The sequence below is a fragment of the Syngnathus acus genome, chromosome 19 (assembly GCF_901709675.1).
Source record: "Syngnathus acus chromosome 19, fSynAcu1.2, whole genome shotgun sequence".
In the NCBI taxonomy this organism is placed as follows: Eukaryota; Metazoa; Chordata; class Actinopteri; order Syngnathiformes; family Syngnathidae; genus Syngnathus; species Syngnathus acus.
Window position 1 is genome coordinate 3209687 of NC_051103.1, and position 18204 is coordinate 3227890.

Sequence of the window (18204 nt, forward strand, 5' to 3'; positions counted from 1 at the left end):
TTTTCCTTTCGCGCTTGCTTTCCCTCCCTCCCTCCACTTTTTCACTGGGTCTGCACACGGTCTGCATGATGCCTCTTTCTTCTCGGCGCTGTCATTGCACGATATTGTTTTTTTTGTTAGTGTGCTGTAAAATGGCCACTGACGTCAGAATCTTGCGCCAACTCGGTGCATTTTTTTGTACGAGTAAAAGCCTTTATTTTATTCAAGTCTGAGCCTTTTTTTTTTTTTTTGTGGTTGAATCGTCATGTGGGTGTTTGTGAATAAAGTAGACTTTGGTGCGTTTTGTTCCTGTGGGTGGTCTTTGTCAACTTTGGTGTCAGTCATTCACGATGAGCCTCAGTTGATGCGGCATCTCTTGAATATGAAACTTCTTGCATGTTTTGTTACAGGTCTTGATGTCTTCATTTGCTGTCCGACTGCGAAGGCCTGTTGCTGTACAAGCGAGAGCGATGTTAAAGTAGTTTGAAGTTCCAAACATTACATGTAACTTCCAGAATATCGGCCTTCAATTCAAAGCACTTGTTAGTCGCATGTTGCTTAACACCGCCAACCTTGGTACCAGTACTGTGATACCACCCAGTTCAGAGTTAAGCCTGCAAAAAAACATGTAAGGCCTGTTAGGCTACGGATTTTAGTTATTGATCTGACTCCAAATTGCGATCAACACTTAACACAAGAATTATGTCCAAAGCCACACAGTCGCACCTAACAATTTTGGGAGTTCGTTCTGTCAAAGAGAAGACCAGTAGATCAATGAGGCCGAATTTACCAATTGTTTAATCCTGACAAAGCAAGATAATACAGGTGCCTGGGTCCTCCGGGTCCCTCACACTAAGATTCGTGTGTTCTTGTGACCAAGAGACAACACATTCTTCCGGGTTGCCCAGTTTTAAAGAAACACAATATGAATATTCAAGCATGCAAAATATTGTGTGGTGATTGGTTGATGGTCATCCACTGCTCAGCGCAGGTGTCTGGTCTCAGTTGTGGGCGGTTGGGTCTGGATCACCATGACGAGTTGTTATTCGCGATCCTCACCGGCCTTGAGATGTCCTCCCTGTCTGGATATCCTGTTCCACAATACTTTGTAGAAAACAAGTTCATGTAGCCTGCACATTCCTTTCCACTTATGCGACCACACGAGTACACTACTACTGAAAATTATATTGATATGATTATATATATGTTTAACGCAGCTTTAATAAAATATGTTTGCAAATTGCCGAAAGCACATTTCCCTTTAGGCCACACAGCAACCTGCTTAGGTGGCTCAAAAGTGAGCCAGAGAGGTACTCCTTACCGGCTTCTTTATTAAATTGGCCTTTTCAGACAGGTTAGATGAATTCCAAGTGCTGCCATCTAGTGACGGCAAATTCCCTAACCTGTCTGACGCTCCATTTAACTATGTGCGAAAATACTTCACTTTAAACTACACTATTAAAAATGCTAGGTGCCCTAATTTGACGGCTGGGTCAATGCGACACATCTTTCGTGGTTTGTATTGCCCAACCTGAAACCTAACAAACATACAACATAAATACTGCCGCTGTCTCTCCAGTGCGCATGTGTGTAAAAAGTACAAAGCAATAACATTAACTTGCCTTACTTCCACTAAACCACATGCTAAAAATGTGATACTTTTGCAGATTATCTTTTTTCCTACAGCTTGATAAAGTTCTTCAAGTTGAGCATTGCTGTACTTTTATTTTTAATAAACATTTATGTTAAAACTTGTCTGGTGTTTTATTCCTTGTTTTTATAATCGCCAATTAAAACATAAAAATCAGACATTTGGTTAACTGCTTTATATGACAATATGTGTATGTATATCTACTGCAATTTCACATTAGATTGCTGGTCTGAAATTTACTTTTATTATTATTATTTTAATAAACTTTAAAAACCTGTTAAAACTTGTCTGGTGTTTTATTCCTTGTTTTTATTTTTTTGGGCATGAAAACAAAAATTTGACATTTGGTTAACTGCTTTATATGACAATATGTTGTTTTACGTTGTGTAATATGTGTTGGTGTCCCCCCAAATAAAGAGCAAGTAGTCAAATACACATTCTTGACACGTACAAAAAATGCATAAAGTTATTAGGTACACCTGAAAATGGTGGTGTACCTAATGTAGTCTGTGTGACGTCACAGATCAACCAGCCAATCAGGAGGTGGGGGTGAGGGCGGGTGTGGCACTTTTCACTTTCAGTTAAGCTTTGGCCATGATCTTTCCCTAATGAACTGGCCTGTTATTAGGTACTTTTCACTTAAACCAGGGGTGCCGACCTCCAGTCCTCGAAGGGCTGCGTTCCAACATGTTTTCCAAGTGACCCTCGTTAAGCGCACCTGCGTGAAAAGTTTTAGCTCCTTTCACGTTCTGCAGGAGCTAAAACTTTTCACGCAGGTGCACTTAACGAGGGAATTACACAGACACTCCATTAGGTACACCGCCATTTTCAAGTGTACCTAACAACAGGCCACTTTATTAGGGAAATATCATGGTCAAAGGTCACAGGTGTCAAGCTCTAGTCCTCGGGGCCGCGTTCCAATATGTTTTCCAAGTTACCCTCGTTAAACACACCTGCGTGAAAAGATTTTGGTCATTTTCACGTTCTGCAGGAGCTAAAACTTTTCACGCAGGTGCGCTTAACGAGGGAATCACACGGACACTCCATTAGGTACACCGCCATTTTCAAGTGTACCTAATAACAGGCCACTTTATTAGGGAAATATCATGGTCAAAGGTCACAGGTGTCAAGCTCTAGTCCTCGGGGCCGCGTTCCAATATGTTTTCCAAGTTACCCTCGTTAAACACACAACCGATTCTAGATTGCTAAGAACTGGAATGCACATGAGTAGTACAAAACAGTGCAAGTGCTTGCCTGCCAGTCGAAATAGCTGACTGGTTAGTGACTCGGGCTCTTGCTCGGTAAGAAATTGGTTCGATCCCAGGTGTGAAAATATACCTAGATGTGCTTTTGTTGGGCAATTAACCCTTTATTTATTTATTTATTCTTTTTTTTAGTTGGGATAGGCTCCAGCACGCCCGCGACCCCCGTGGGATCAAACGGTACAGATAATGCATGGATAGGTGGAAATTCAGATGGCAACAAAAACAGAGTTCCAATGCGCGCGGTTCGCCCGAAAGTTCAAGATGGAAGCAACTTATTTTTTTTGGGTCAGGCTGAGATTCTTGTATGGAGTAATGAGAGTCTCTCAAAGAACCAATTATTCAGTTTGCCTCGATCATTACCGCAGCATTGCGAATACTGCCCTCTAGAGGTCATGTTTGCATTTTGCAGCGGATTTGATGGATGTTTTATTGTAATCCTGTTTGTATGACAAACATATGGCATTGAAAACTTGAAAAAAAAAAAAAAAAAAAAGATTGTAGATTTAAACACATCTCTGGCAAGGTCTTGGATTGGATTTAAAAATTGGATTAGATTTTAAAGGTCTACCTAATGTTAGTGCCAACAAGCAAGAGTGTACAAAGATTTGCATCCTTGTAAAGTCACACTAGTACTGTCCAAGATTAGCCACGCGTCGTCATCTCCTGCACCAACGGGCCCACACACAGAGGCCCTCGCAGACCTCGGGGTGTTTTCCCCGCCTCGGCCGCCTCACGGGACCCTTCCAATTGCTCCGTTAAGAGTCCCACAAAAATACACATCCCCTCTATTTTATAGACACGGAAACAATTTATGGTCATTACAGATCATTACAGATAGCATCTCCAAAACTTCCCGTTGTTGACTAAATGTCTGCCGGAGTGGACGCGCATACACACACACACACACACACACACACACACACACACACACACACACACACACACACACACACACACACACACACACACACACACACACACACACACACACACACACACACACACACACACACACACACACACACACACACACACACACACACACACACACACAATACAGTCAAAAGAGTTAAATGGGAGGAAAGAAAAAAACAAAGATGCAAAGCGTTTGTTTGTTGGTTTGGGCTTAGCAGTTTCAACTACAGCAGCAGAGATTAGACTATAAAAAGAAGCAAAATAAAACATAAAAGCAGCTAGCAAGAGATGTGGACCACCCAGAACCTTCTTGGATGCGGCTCACGGGAGTGTTTTTCTTTCCCTTTGGATAAGCAGGCAGCTACTGTGAGATGGTCTGGACTGACTAGCGCCATGATCAATGTCCTCCACTAGAAAAATTAAAAAATGATGGATGATTTATGGTGTGTATTTTTTTTTTCCCATCCTAAATCTGCATTAAGTGGTTGAGGTCAGGGCTCGGTCAAGTTCTTCCACACCAAACTTGTCGAAGCTTCCACAAACAAAAATGCACTTGCGCAACATATTCTAATTTAGAATAACACTAACTTGTTGTTAGGAGTGGTGACAGCCATTCCCGGAGAGCATCTGGGGCAAGACGAAGGGGTGGAGGGGCTGTTGGGGATGTTGAAGGTGGGAGGGGCCGGTGGAGGAGGCCGTCAACGGTAGAGCTCCCAGTGGATGACAACCAGCTTAGCAGAGCAGCAGGAGAGCAAGGAGAAGCTGCTGGAGACACACAGTTATTTTCCCGAGGGGGGGGGAAGATCACACAAGTGTAAGCGTAGACATGTTTGACGCTTCTCACTATCCATTCAACTGTTTCAACTATGACGGAGACGCATACGCTTCCTGTAGCAGCGAACAGGAGAAGAAGATGTGTCGGCCCGCCTACAGGTAGGAAAACTTCCTCGTTCTATTTTATAGCACTGTTGCAAGAAAAAGTTATGTCAAGACATTTTTTGTGCAATAAAAGATATTGTGTAGGTTAATTTTTTTTTATTAAAAACTAAGTTTATGGCACATTTATAATTTGGTTTTACATACTAAATACATTTAGTGACTTTATTTTGGTGCCTTTGAAATATTTTAAAGAAAAACATTTGAAAAATTTGATTTCCTTTTAAGAAATATACAAAAACTAATTTCAAGTTATTTGATTTTTCTTTTTTTTTTAACCCCTTTTTATTTTTTCAATGTAGATTATCAACACAGGCCAAGTCTAGATTGTTAAATAGTTTAAACAGATTCAGTATATTTTAGGGTCACTCTAATTAAAATATAAATGTTAAGTTCACAAAATGTTGACTCAAATTCATGTTGATATAATAACAATAATAATATCGACAAAAAGATACATTTTAATGCGCAATTTTTTTTTAAATACTCTAATGAACTTTGATAAATACAGAAAGTTGGAACCGTTGCCTAATTTAAATTTACATATGTGTGTGCATGCGCGTTGTCAGCTACATCGCCCTGATCGCCATGGCGATCCAGCAGAGCCCCGAGCAGAGGGTCACGCTGTCGGGCATTTATGAATTCATCATGAGGAGGTTCCCGTACTACCGCTCCAACCAGAGAGCCTGGCAGAACTCCATCAGACATAACTTGTCGCTCAACAGCTGCTTCATCAAGGTGGACACGCAAGTCATTTAAGCAGCATTTATGCGGAACTGTGGCCATTTAAAGCGTCTTCCTAATGCCTCATAGGTTCCCAGGACGGAGGGCAACGAGAAAGGAAAAGGAAACTTTTGGACTTTTGCCACAGGATGCGAATCCATGCTTGACCTCTTTGAAAACGGCAACTTTCGACGTCGCAGGCGTAGGCGGAACGTGAAAGTTGGCCTCCGCGACCCAGGAGAGGCCTCGCTCCGGCCCGCCGAGAGCCCCGGCAAGCAGCGCGCGCTTGCGGTCCACCACCCCGAGGCAGACTCCGACCTTCGCCCTCTGAACGCTTACAGACCTCGACCGTGCCCCACGCCAAACCCCGCCGTCCCAAAACCCGAGTCGGAGATCAAGTTCAGCATTGACTACATCCTGTCGACCCCGGACCCGCCCGTGCCTGGGATCAGATCCTCACACGTAGGCCCGCCAGGACCGCCCTTACATGTTCTGGAGCCCCAGCACCTGAACCTGCACTTCTGGACCCTGTGAGGGTGGCGGGCCTGGTTGATTCTGGGGCAAACTGTGAGGATTTTTTTTTTTTCCCAAAGACAATAATAATTCCATTGACTTTAAATTGCAATTAGATGACAAACTAATATGTTGGCTTGGAACACAGAAATATATTAAAAAAACAACAACTATCGTGTCATATATACTAATACACGAATTGAAATAAGGTAATGTTTTTGTCTGTTTTTTTACATTGCTGAATCCAAAATCTTTTCTTTAACCAAAATATAGCTTTAAGGAATAATTAGCATATTTTGTCAGATGTTGATGTACCCGTCAGATTCAAACAGATGATTTAAAAAAAAAAAACATTAAATATTTAGAAAACATTACTGAGATTCCAAAGTATTTCATACAAAATAAATTTGAAATCACGCAACAAACTTAGCCTCATTACAAAAACACTAAGACTTAATTGTCACAATGGTTGCTTATTCTCATGTGGCTGTCGTTCTTTGCAGAGGATAAAGAATATATGACTGAGTACTGTTTCAATTGAACAGTAATGCTCATTGTTTTATGTTTAGTTTGACAGTAAACCTCCACCAAGAGTGGCAATCAACAGCTTCAAGCCTGTTTCTTTGAATAACGTAAACGCGGAATGCCGTAAATATTGCACAAAGGCGGCTCAGAATTAGCATGTAGCGTGAAAGCGGACATGACGGCTGGAGACGTGTTCCAAGCGCCTGCCTAAATTCTTTCTTTGTCGTTGACCTTTGGAAATCCTGATTGACTGACACTTAAATCCTAATCCACCCGCTCCTTATTAGAATACATGATATGCACCTTTTTGTTAATGGAAAAAAACAAAACACATATTTCCTGCGCGAGGCAGATCAATCATACTTGTGTGCCGCTGAAGGGACATTTTTCAATTTAACCTTTATATAATGTGTTGACTACATCAGAGAACACACTTAACATGAGTGGCATTTAATATAGCATAACACTTGCAAGGTGAGGCCCAGATGTGACCTTATTTAAATAGGTGTGGGGGGGCTTGCGGCTGAGCTTTAACAACGCCGTCCCCCCACTTCCACCACTTCTAATTAAACACTTTATACCTCCTTTGCAAATGCCCCTCATCGATCTGTGAGATTTTTATTTTTTTTTTTTTGCATGAGGTGCCCCCCAGCAAACGTCTGCAGCGGCGCCAGTGTTTATGGATCAGCAAGTTTCCATTAAGAAAGTTGTTGATGTCGAATAGCGGGGGCCACGCCGTGGCTATATTTGGGTAAATTAACTTAGCATAAAGTGCTCCGAGGCTACTGGGGAGGGGGGCTCGTAGCAGCAACAAAGAAAAGTCGCTGTGCTGGGAGAGATTGCGAGAAGCTACTGGGCTATTAAATAACAACACTCGCTCAAAATCCTCAACTTGAGCCAGTGGTTCATAATTGCTGACGCCGACCATCTTTCCCCATTTAAATAGATTTTGATAAGTTCATTAAGTGCGTAAAATGAGCAGCTTTGGGCGAAGTAGTGTTGCAGGTCGGATTACATTGAGAAAGCCATTGATGTGAGACGCTTATAAAATCATAAACACAAATGGGTCATTTAGTTTCAAGTGATTATAATGAGGCTCGTGAAAGCACTGGGAAGGATAAATATTTGACAATTATTTATATTATCGATTTATTATGAAGAGGATGTTTCCTTTGTAGAGTGCTGCAGGGGAACGAAAGAATTATCTAAATAAAGCCATTTATATTCTTGATATCAGCATAAAGTGCTTTCTATTGCGATTGAGTGAAATCATTATGCGCCGCCAGGTAATGAGCTTTGTTGAAATACCCTTAAGTCTTTCTCACACACGCAGACACATGTACGCGTGACCTTTACCATTAAATGGCAACCCAAAAAAGTCGTCTTTACATTGACCTGGCACGTGGTGTTAGTCCCGTAATGAGAAAATCTACTTGTCAATCAATGGCCGCTAGGCGACGTGTTTAAATGTTTTTTTTTACTTTGATTTGTGATGGAGATCCTGCGGTGGTTGGTTGGCAACAGCACAAATGTGATTTGGAGTGACTGGAAGGGTTTTTGTATTAGTTTAAAAAAAATGGGTGACATTTAAATCAAAATACAGCTTGAATATTGGCCTTTTTGTTTGCCAGGTAGGTAAACAGACCGCTCTAGTGTTGATTTCGGCGTCTACTGAAACATGAACAGCATCACACTTGGAGTGGAATAAACATGCAATATAACTACAATGTACCTCAGCGCTGGCCATAATTGATTTTCTTCCACTTGCGATGACGTCACTTCATCTTACCACCAGAGGTCGCTGGCAAACTGTGCTCTCCATTGTGCCTCCACAGATGAATGGAAATCTGCAATAATCCATAGGTGGTTATTCACTGAGTAAGCACTGTTAACCACAACAATAAAAATGTTTTTGGGTATACTTTTACAAAATGATTTTAAATAACAACACAGCAAAGCATTAGTCAATGGTCTCCTTCAGCAAGCTTCTGTTTTAAATCTCCATTGTGAAAAACATACCAAACAACCACCAAACTGCAGCCACAGACTTTACTTTTCATTTTGACTAGGATAAAAAAAAAAAGCTCCCTCCAGAGACGAAGGCATATTGCAGGATATGGCGATTGACCAATTGGGAGGCCCTTGGTGTGGGGCCCACAGTCTTCCTGTGTGTAAGGGTGGGACGTAAGGGGGGGTTAATCACCAGAGTTTACCACCGGTCAGCTTTGTTCATTTAACTCTTCAATAAAACCCACACTAAGGAGAATATCACACTTCCAAGGTTTTATTTAGTTCATGCAGATGTCAAAACACAAAGCGGAAAATCATACCTCCACACACAAACATTAGCGTCTCTCTTCTTAAAGTGTCCAGTGATGCACACAGAAACACAATGGTTCCTCTGAGGGAGAAGTGCTGGGACCCATTTACACATCAAAGATGACACACTGGCATGGACGGACGGATTCACGAGGCTTACGGGACAGCAGCAATGTACGAGGTATGTCAGTAAAGTTCCAAGACTGATGGACCCCCCAAAAAAAATAAATAAATCTTGATAGCTACCTATTGGCAATGATGTTCTCAGCCAGGAACTGCTTGCTTGAAATTTTGTGACATCAGTCCTGGAACTTTTCTGCCACACTTCTTGTCTGACAGTCTACAAAGATGTTAAGTTGTGGGAGGAGAGGATGCGCCAGTCAACCTAAAAAATAAAATAAAAGATGGATCCTTCATGACACGTGATGCTTCTTTCCATGTTTACATTCAACCCACAAGAACACCAACGGAATTATTAACATAACACACATCAGCAATGTATAAAACATAAAGACTCCATAAAAAGCCACAAAAATAAACAATCCTTCCATAGATCATTTCCCCATATATTTTCCTTGAGCGCAAAAATAAAATACTCATCTGAAAGGGGGAGGGGGTGATTACAAATAAATAATTTCTACACTTCCTGAATCTTTAATTACATCCAAGTGCTTGCTTGTCACACAGCTGATTTACAAAACGTACAGGTTCAAATGCCACGCCACAGTCAAAAGCGCACTCTTGCTCTGAGCTCATGGAACACGTTCACGCCCGTCAAGAGCGTAAAAGGTCTGGTTTGTTGCGCCCGAGCTCATTTCTGACGAACAAATAGTGGCGCTGGAAAGGTCAGCTCCTTTTCTGAAAACATCAGCGGAGAGGAAATGCACACAAATATTGCGCAAGCAGCACAAAAGCGCATGAGACTGATATCGAGCTGTGTTTTGAACTTGTGAAAAACACATTTGGTAATTTCAACTAAAAAAAATGAGAATAAAATACAACTGCCATTCAACTTTCTTTTCAGCATTACGGTGACCGCACAAAACTTAACCTCAGCAAATACTAAGCCAAACACACACAAAAAAGGCAGATTGGACCCCAAATAAAACACATTTTGTACAGCTATATCAACTTTTTTTTTTTTTTAATGTCAACAGGTTCCCTTTCCCTGTGCAGCATTGTGGGGCGCATCCATAGCAGACAGCAGCCAGGAAATTTGAGCTCATTGGCCCTTCCCTTCCTCCCCCCCATACAATCCCACCGCATAATAAATTCCTCTGGTACATACGAAGCTTGAAATATACACACGGGATCATTTGTCATTTACACATTTACAACAGAACTCATGCCGGCTTACTGAAGGGGCACTAGCGGAAACGCAAAATTCTCATGGTTTAAGAACAAAAGCTAAAAAAAAAAGCATGCGTGGAGGTTTTATGTCCACATGCTAGCATGAAGACACGCATACAGGGACTGAAATCCCTTTTTTTTTTTTTTAAACCTATGAAAATAGACTGTTTTGTTAGGTTTTTCCCTTTTAGACAGACAGATTCTCTTTGAATAAGGATACATCACTGCCGCTGATCGAAATAGTGTTAGTGGACGCGTTTTGGTCCGGGCCATCCTGTCAGGTAAGCGGCCGACAAGTCTACATGGCAAACAAAGCGTCCTCCGGTCTGTCAGACTTCTTGCGGCTGGGGCTTCCCTGCGCTGCGCCGGGGTCGCTACTCGGGGGGGACGGCAGGGTGGGGACCATCTCTGCAGCTTTGGCTCGCTCCTCGAGGAACTTGTCAAACTCTGAAAGCAAACGAGTCGATGAAAATCCCACACGTGCAAAATAGGTGTCCCTGGGCTAAATGCGAGTTCACGTTTTTGTACTAACCTTCACTTGTCACACCCTCCTCACCTTCATCTCCTTTCTGTAGATGGGAGACGGGCTTTTTACTTGTGATACTGACCAAACAGGAAAAATAATCCCATTCACAGTAGAGGCACTCTCAGAGGCAGCATGCAAGCATTCACTATTTATAAACACTCATTTGTTAGATCATACAAGGAACCCCGCCCCCCCCTGCCATTCAATTACCACTCACTTAAAAATAAAAAATACACCAATATGAATTATATAGCCACAAACTTACAGATGGTTATAATAAAGACATGACAGGATTGCATATTTGGGTAAAATGAGCATGAGCAGAAAGCGTGCACAAGCAGATGCTGGCAATTGTGTTTTATAATATTAGTATATGGCCCTCAAAATGTATCTAAAAAAAAAAGCATAAGACTAAAAAGTAATTTGTGCATTGAAAATGGGGGTAGTCACAGCTTCATTGATGCTCATTTTTACAATATGCTGCCACTGGTTCCCAACAAGTGTTAGAAATACATTCTAAGATGTTAAAATTGAATGATCAGAGGGAATAAAATGTTATGTAGCATGACAAAAGGATGAAGCGGAATGAACAAAGTAAAGAGGAGGCATAAATAATACAAAACAAAATCATGATGGGCTCACCACATCAGTACTTAGCCACTCCTCTATGTCATCCATGACAGAGGACTGACCTCCGACACACTAGAGGGCGACATCAAAAGGGGGTGGCCATGGGGAGGGGGGCAGCAAAGCCACAGAAGAAAACAAAACCCAGGCCCAAAACACAAAAATAATTATGACTAATTTGGAATGAAATAATACAACTTAAAATAAGTGATGAAAAAAGTTGATGAAGGCGTTCCACAGAGACTCCGTTTCAACCACTTTTGGCAAATTTTGTTTTACCCCTTGAGAGTTTTGCTTTATTTCTCTGAGCCCAGCCCTGCTTGTTTAGTGATGCGTTCATTTCAAAACAATCATTTAACACTGCTATTCTAATGATTCGTGTAAAAATGAGTGAATTAACAAGGTGCTACCTTGATTTGCAATTTGGCTTCGTGGCATCTGGCAACATTTGCTCCAGGGTGCATACTTCTACGTCTCTTTCAAACATACACAACTGAAAGAGTGGAGACTCACCGTTGCTGCACGTGGTTGTTGGACATCCAGAGTTGGAGGAGCAGCAGCAGCAGCAGCAGCAGCAGCAGCAGCAGCAGCAGCAGCAGCAGCAGCAGCAGCAGCAGCAGCAGCAGCAGCTGCCTGACTGTCCTTTGCCGGAGTCCTAAGAAAGGAAGAAATATATATTTATGTGTCATTTAAACCATTTTCGCAGTATGGGCCGGTTTGACACAAATTATTTTTTTGACAGATTGCCGATTTGCCTTACATCTTATTAGGTTCAGGGAGAGATCCGGTCCTGGTTTGGGCGAACACGTCAAAGTCATCCTGGGGAGGTGGAGGCTTGCTGCTGGATAAAGAGCTCAGAGTGCTGCTCACAGTGTCTGCGCCAACATCTGTAAGTAAGACACCTCACAACTTACTACATGCTCAACTTGAGGGGGTTACTGCGGTAGACGTACCCATTCCAGCGAGGCGAGACGCCAGGGAGGCCGGAGAGGATGGTCTCCCGGCGCTGGCGGTGACGCTCGGGGGCAAGCTTGTCGTGGCCGCATTGGGCATGTTGCTGACCACTGCTGGCGAGGCGGGGCCCAGATCGATCAGGTTATCCTCTGTCGCTTCGCTCAAGACCTGACGGGAAAGGGAGAATATTACATATTGTGAGTCAATGCAAGAATAAATCACACTTGAGCTTATCTTTTCTTTCCCCCCGGAATTTTGTGTATGCTGCACAAGACAATGTGTGGAAATGAAATCGAGCTGATGCAGTTTCAGGGCAGTATGAAAATTCAAAAGACTACTTAACGGGCTACTGAGCTAAGGGAGGCCGACACTGGTTTCATACTTGCCTGTCTCAGCTAGCCACAGAAACAGAGAACAGAAAAGAAACGGGAAAAAAGATAGTGAATAAAGTGACATGACCGAAGGGTGAGAGTGACCCCAAAAAAAAGTGAAATGTATACAGTGCCTTACTCTAAGGAAACCCAACAAAGAGAAAAATAAGCTGACTCACCCCATTGTTGACAGTCTGAACCGTAGACCTTCCAGATCTGAACCTCTCGTATCTGCAACGGCACCCAAGGCACGTTAACAACGTGTGTAGCCCGTGACAACCGTCTGCGTCTTCTCACCTTTCGTAGCGCAAGAAGATGTTATTGAGGTCATCGTTTACGTGCAGCAGCTCCTCGGTCACTGCCTCGTTGGAGACGCAAGAGATGAGCTCCACTACCCTCTGCTGCATGGCTCTGCAGGTCCTGTTCAGCTCCTAAAACACACACCGTGTGAATATATGCGAATGGGACGAGTGCAGAAGCATTACGACGCACACAAACACGAGGGCTTCCTTGCCTGTAGCAACTCGTAGTCGGAAGCGTCCTCCTGTCCCGGGACCATCTCAGTCAACATCTCAGACATGACTTTAGTGTTTCCGCGAACGACATCCAACTCGCTGCGCAGTCTGCAAATCTGACAAGGAAAAGAAAAAAAAACCCACAGAATGTAAAAAATACGTAGATGGCTCCCTCCTCAACACAAAGCACAGTCATTTGACATTTCCAGTAGTTTGTACGTCTGTCTTATTGCACCTGTTCAGACGTTGGGTTGATGGCTCCGGACGGTTGAACGTTTGGAACTTGAGGGGTGGTGTAGGCTGCCGGAACAACATGCGGTGCAGGTGCAGGCTGAGGGGGGCTGCTGTACTGCAGAGTCGAGTCTCCCTCTGGTGCCGATGCAGTCTGGGTACAAAACAAATAAGGACATGAGAGGAGCATCGAGCCGCGCTTGCCACCGTGTGATGTCCTCCTACCCGCTGAGGTGTATGTATGGGCGAGAGGGTCTCCAGGTCCGACAGGGGGAACTCGATGCCTTTTCTCTTGAGCTCCTCGTAGATTTGGACAACGCCTGTGAGATCCGGACTGCTCCTGAACGCATCGGCCCATGCCTGCGATTGCAGTCACGAGACGACAAACAAAACAAAACCACTGGATTGATTCCCAATATGCATTAGTATAATATGTACATCTGTTAACATGGTAACAATTCTTGCATGATGCTAGTGGAAGAAAACTGGTTAGCCTAATGGCTCGACAAACACTGCTATGTTCCACGCTGTAGTCGGAAATAAGAGCATTGCAAGGTTACCTAAGCCGAGCCCGGTAACATGAGCCGCACTGGGTGAAGCCCGAGAGATACTCGCTTTTATCTGACTGCTGCACAGCCTCATAAACGTGTCATAAAACCCCTCTTCCAATACCTCCTTTAAAAAAACATTTGTCGAGTGCCGCCCATGAAAAGCAAGTTAGTTGTGATCTTACCTGAATGAGCGCCAATACTTTGTCCTGAACGATGGTGGGAGGGTTATTTTTAGGAGAGATGATTTTAACAAGCACACCGTCCACAAAGTCCCTGCTAGTGACCAGCGCATGAAACCTGTGGCCGCAGTTCTTTACGCAAGTCTCCAGCACCTGATGGAAGCAGGGGTGTCAAAACGATTGTCAATTGAACAGATATCTTCCTCTCGTCATTGTAACTGTAAAATGAGGAAAAGCTTTCATATGAACTATCCCGAACAAGCAGGACGCCAAACTTTGAGGTACAATGCAATTTCATCCACCTCAGCTTTGCACTCACCGTTAAAGCCAGCATCACCTCCCTGTAGTTTCTATTGCCATTCAGTCTTTTCTTCATTGCTTTTATTGCGTCTTTTGGCCTGCGCACAACCACACACTAAAAATTAACAATGACCGAATATAAAAATATGCCTGGAGTATTTTCAAACAGGGAAAACAACCTAAACATGGAGCGATCCATTTAACAAGTCAATGATTTCCTCAAAGCTGGAGTGCACAGACCGTAATAATTAACTCATGGACTGTGACTAAATACGATAAGAATATCATACAATGAATACAAAAAGGAAGAAAAGCAAATCCAAGCAGACTCTTTATAAAGTGACATGCACAAGCTTAACCCATCGGACAGGAATTACAACCCACTAATCAAACACGCTATGGACTTCACACAAGAGCTTAACTACAGCTAAGCAAGCAGTGGAGCTCGGTATAAATCGTATTTGCAAAAGAGGAGATCATTTTCAAATGCAAAATACAATTGAAGCAGCAGAGAAGAGATCAATGTGTTGACTTTCCCTGACTCACCCGTCTTCTGTTTCATTGATAATGTCACAAATTTCCATGTTAAGCGTCCAGTCTTCACTTGGTAGGGATCCGTCAGTAGCTCTTTCTAGAATATAAATACATTGAGGGAGGGAAAGACGTTAAGTCACCGTTTATCAACGAATGCACTTAGGTGATGACTAATGCTTAGCTAACAAATGGCTAACTTAGCTCTAGCTCTGATTAGTCAATGCTCCAAAGAACGAGCGAATGTTTTCGCAGATAACATACACGGCACATTATGGGATTATGAATTACAAACAGTTTGGTGTTGTCACCAATAATACAAGCAACGACAACATAGGATAACATGCTAGCTAGGCGGCTAACGGATATGGTTTAAAACGCCCTGACATTAGCTTGGTGCTAGCTTGTACATAAACAACTTGAGCACAGATTCGATGCATATTCGAAACCTAAGCGCATATTTGAACACAATACAGTTAATGTGATGTCTTTTTACATACCAATGCAATGCCCCACTGGGGTACTGTACGGATTTCCCATTAGGAACTCCATCTTTGCTCGTCAACAAACAAGTCAGGTCAGGGAATAGTGTTGTTCCTACATCGGGAAACTTCCTCTATGCCCCGCCCCTAGATGTATCTCATTGGCCGAAAGATTCTGACCTTTATTGTGATTGGCAGGTCGTGATTTCACTCACTGAGGTTAGACAATTATAAACAAAGGCTCCAAAGGTTAAGACAATAAAACGCAAATTGTTTTATGGTTGTGTTTCTTTTTCTGATTTTGTAGCAAGAAAGTATTACTGTTTTTTTTAATTGTCTGCTTTGCAACTTTAAATAACCATTACGATTTGACTGTATTGATGTGCATTTTATATGCATATTGTGGTAGCTCCTGCAAATCTATTGGTCAGAAATATTTAATGCATTCTCCACACATTTAGCATGTTTCAATGTAGTAGACAGCTGGCTGGAAACCCAAAGGTTAGCTGGGATGGGCTCCTCTAACTCACACACACACATTTGGTGTCTGTCAGACAAAGAATGTATTTTGAAGGGTGGAGATGAGCACAATGGGTGAGAGACTGAGCAGCTGTCAATACAGAATAAAGTTAACAGGATATATACTATTTGAGTCATACATTGTGTTGAGTCACTTGATCTGGAAGCTTGCATTTTGTTCTTTTAGCTTCCTCTCAATCCTGCAAAAGTTTGCGTTTGACAGTCGAACTCTCAGACGAGAGGTGAACAAACAGAGCGCCGGCAGCAGTGCGAGCCCTTAGCTCGTACATGTCATAGTCGTGAGCCCACTCCACGTTTCCCCAGCACTGAATCTGCGAGGGAGGAAGACCAATGCGTTATTAGTTGAGTCAACGGAACAATTTTGTCTTTGTCGCTGAGCAAAAATGCAAACACAATTGTCACCTGGTATTCTTCCTCCAGCCTAGAGAGCAGCACAGCCTGCTCCACACTCAAATGTCTGTCAATCATCCCAAGTGATAACACGACAGACTTCAGCTGGGTGATGACGTACTCAAGTCCTACACGGATATAATCACATTATTATGTACCTCTACTCTAGTAAAATAACAACGTGAAAGTTGAGTCAAGCTGCTGGACCTTATATTAGTGATTTGACAAAAAGCAGCTTTTGTTATTAAGTAAACAATTGCACATGCATTACCTGTGAGAGACCAGAAGTTGTATGATTTGAGATGTTGGCAGAATGTCTCTTTGGTAGCCTGAGGGATGTCTGGGCCCATAATATTGGACGAGGACCCGATAATTACGTTATATCTGAAATGCACATCATACTAATGAACATCTGGAAAGGCCTTTACAAGTCAAGCACTGTAACCTTATTCATCTCTATCAATCACAAATTACACCTGCAATGACAAACTCAAAAATTCCATTCCGACTGATGTACCTAATGTTGTGGCCGATGAGTTCATGCACTTCAACCATGATTACCTGTTCTCAATCCATTGCAATACAGGGTCCCATTCATTCTTCTGTAGATCAACCAAACCGTAGGGCTCTTCAACTCTGTAACTACACCAGATAAATATAGATTTGACGTAAAAAGAATTCCTCTTTTATGTCTTTCCATAACTTTTTATTACCACTAGCAGCATGGCGATAGCTAGTTTCAATCTAAGGTACAAATGTTTAAAGGTTGAAGTGATAAGTGTAAGTAACATACCAAACAGTGTCTGTCTCCAGAAACTTCAATGCCGCACTGATCATTTGGTCCTTGTCGCGTTGTGTGGGATTGTCCAAAGCAGTGTTGCAAAGTGTTGTCTGCAAAAATAATACCAGGAAAAATCGATTTATATATATATATCATATATCTGAATGACACTCTCTTGAATGTCAGGTGACAAACTTTACCATGTGCATGGTGTAAAACTTGAGCGTATCCCTTTGAGCATCCCATTCAGTTGCCACGGCGATGGCGAGGGCTTCATTTGGCACCGTGAACAGCTTTCCTCCAGGAGTTTTCAGCTTCCTTCGGTCTAGGTTTATCTCAAATAAACCTCCTAAAGGAGACGATTGGGCAACATACATTATTATATTTTACTGTAACATTTGTGATAAAAAAAAAAGGAAGTTCACATACCTTCACCTTGAGATATACTGACGTCCTGATAAAATCGTTTTCTCTCTGTAGGCAAATAATGTTTTGTTGAGTGTTCACAGTACAGATCAAAAACATTATAAGGTAATTATCTTACCTGTCGCGGCCGATGAGGAGTATTTTAACGAGCATTCGAAGTTTTGAGGCTTCGTGCGTGTTTTACACTGCGACAGTGCTTTTCCGAACTGATGGTGGAGTCTTGCAAGGCTTCTAAACATTGCAGCGATGATGTGAAATCTTAAGCTAGGTTAGCTAAGGAGCATAAACAACGGGTTGTTGTTGTTATTAGTAAACGAGACGCCACGTTTTTACTTGCATATTTGGGAGCATTTACATCGCTTTTTTTTAACAATGCAATGGTTACCCGTGTAATAAGTCGACTGACAGAGTTTTTTTTTAATTTTTTATCTCAGTTGCAGCCTCTGAGTTCTCAAGCACGCGTGTGACCTTCTACGTAGTCTGACAGCACTGGCGTAGTGAGTTTTTAAGAGTAGGGAATTGTAGTTTTCCAAGTTACTATTTGCACTCTTATACAACACGAAAAAACTACATTGTAAACCTGTGAAGCGGTCCTCCAAACGAACCAATGAGAATGTAGGATGT

The 18204-nt window shown here is 42.4% G+C and overlaps 3 protein-coding genes across 11 annotated transcripts; 1 reads left to right on the plus strand and 2 right to left on the minus strand.

Moving 5' to 3' along the window:
• The first annotated feature begins 4475 nt into the window (after positions 1-4475).
• Positions 4476-7292, plus strand: foxl3 (forkhead box L3). Its single transcript, XM_037277411.1, has 3 exons — positions 4476-4743; positions 5316-5484; positions 5560-7292. The coding sequence occupies exons 1-3, from the start codon at positions 4637-4639 to the stop codon at positions 6001-6003; spliced, it is 720 nt and encodes a 239-aa protein (XP_037133306.1). The 5' UTR covers positions 4476-4636; the 3' UTR covers positions 6004-7292.
• A 1483-nt stretch (positions 7293-8775) lies between these two features.
• Positions 8776-15598, minus strand: tom1l2 (target of myb1 like 2 membrane trafficking protein). Of its 9 annotated transcripts, none has more exons than XM_037277404.1 (16): positions 15462-15598; positions 14977-15061; positions 14450-14528; positions 14134-14283; positions 13626-13760; positions 13405-13554; positions 13169-13285; positions 12952-13085; positions 12834-12885; positions 12283-12451; positions 12090-12216; positions 11960-11984; positions 11843-11902; positions 11345-11404; positions 10709-10745; positions 8776-10623 (listed from the first exon to the last, which is right to left on the minus strand). In XM_037277404.1, exons 1-16 carry the CDS (start codon positions 15511-15513, stop codon positions 10475-10477), a joined length of 1581 nt encoding a protein of 526 aa, XP_037133299.1. In that variant the 5' UTR covers positions 15514-15598; the 3' UTR covers positions 8776-10474. The 9 variants fall into 9 exon arrangements, with proteins under 9 accessions (XP_037133299.1, XP_037133297.1, XP_037133294.1 ...); XM_037277402.1 differs by having other exon boundaries at positions 11843-11905; XM_037277399.1 differs by having other exon boundaries at positions 11843-11917.
• A 115-nt stretch (positions 15599-15713) lies between these two features.
• atpaf2 (ATP synthase mitochondrial F1 complex assembly factor 2) lies at positions 15714-18147 on the minus strand. The gene is made up of 9 exons (XM_037277410.1): positions 17966-18147; positions 17699-17853; positions 17584-17628; positions 17355-17503; positions 17167-17264; positions 16935-17015; positions 16645-16757; positions 16386-16501; positions 15714-16294 (listed from the first exon to the last, which is right to left on the minus strand). The coding sequence occupies exons 2-9, from the start codon at positions 17817-17819 to the stop codon at positions 16157-16159; spliced, it is 861 nt and encodes a 286-aa protein (XP_037133305.1). The 5' UTR covers positions 17820-17853; positions 17966-18147; the 3' UTR covers positions 15714-16156.
• Positions 18148-18204: the final 57 nt, after the last annotated feature.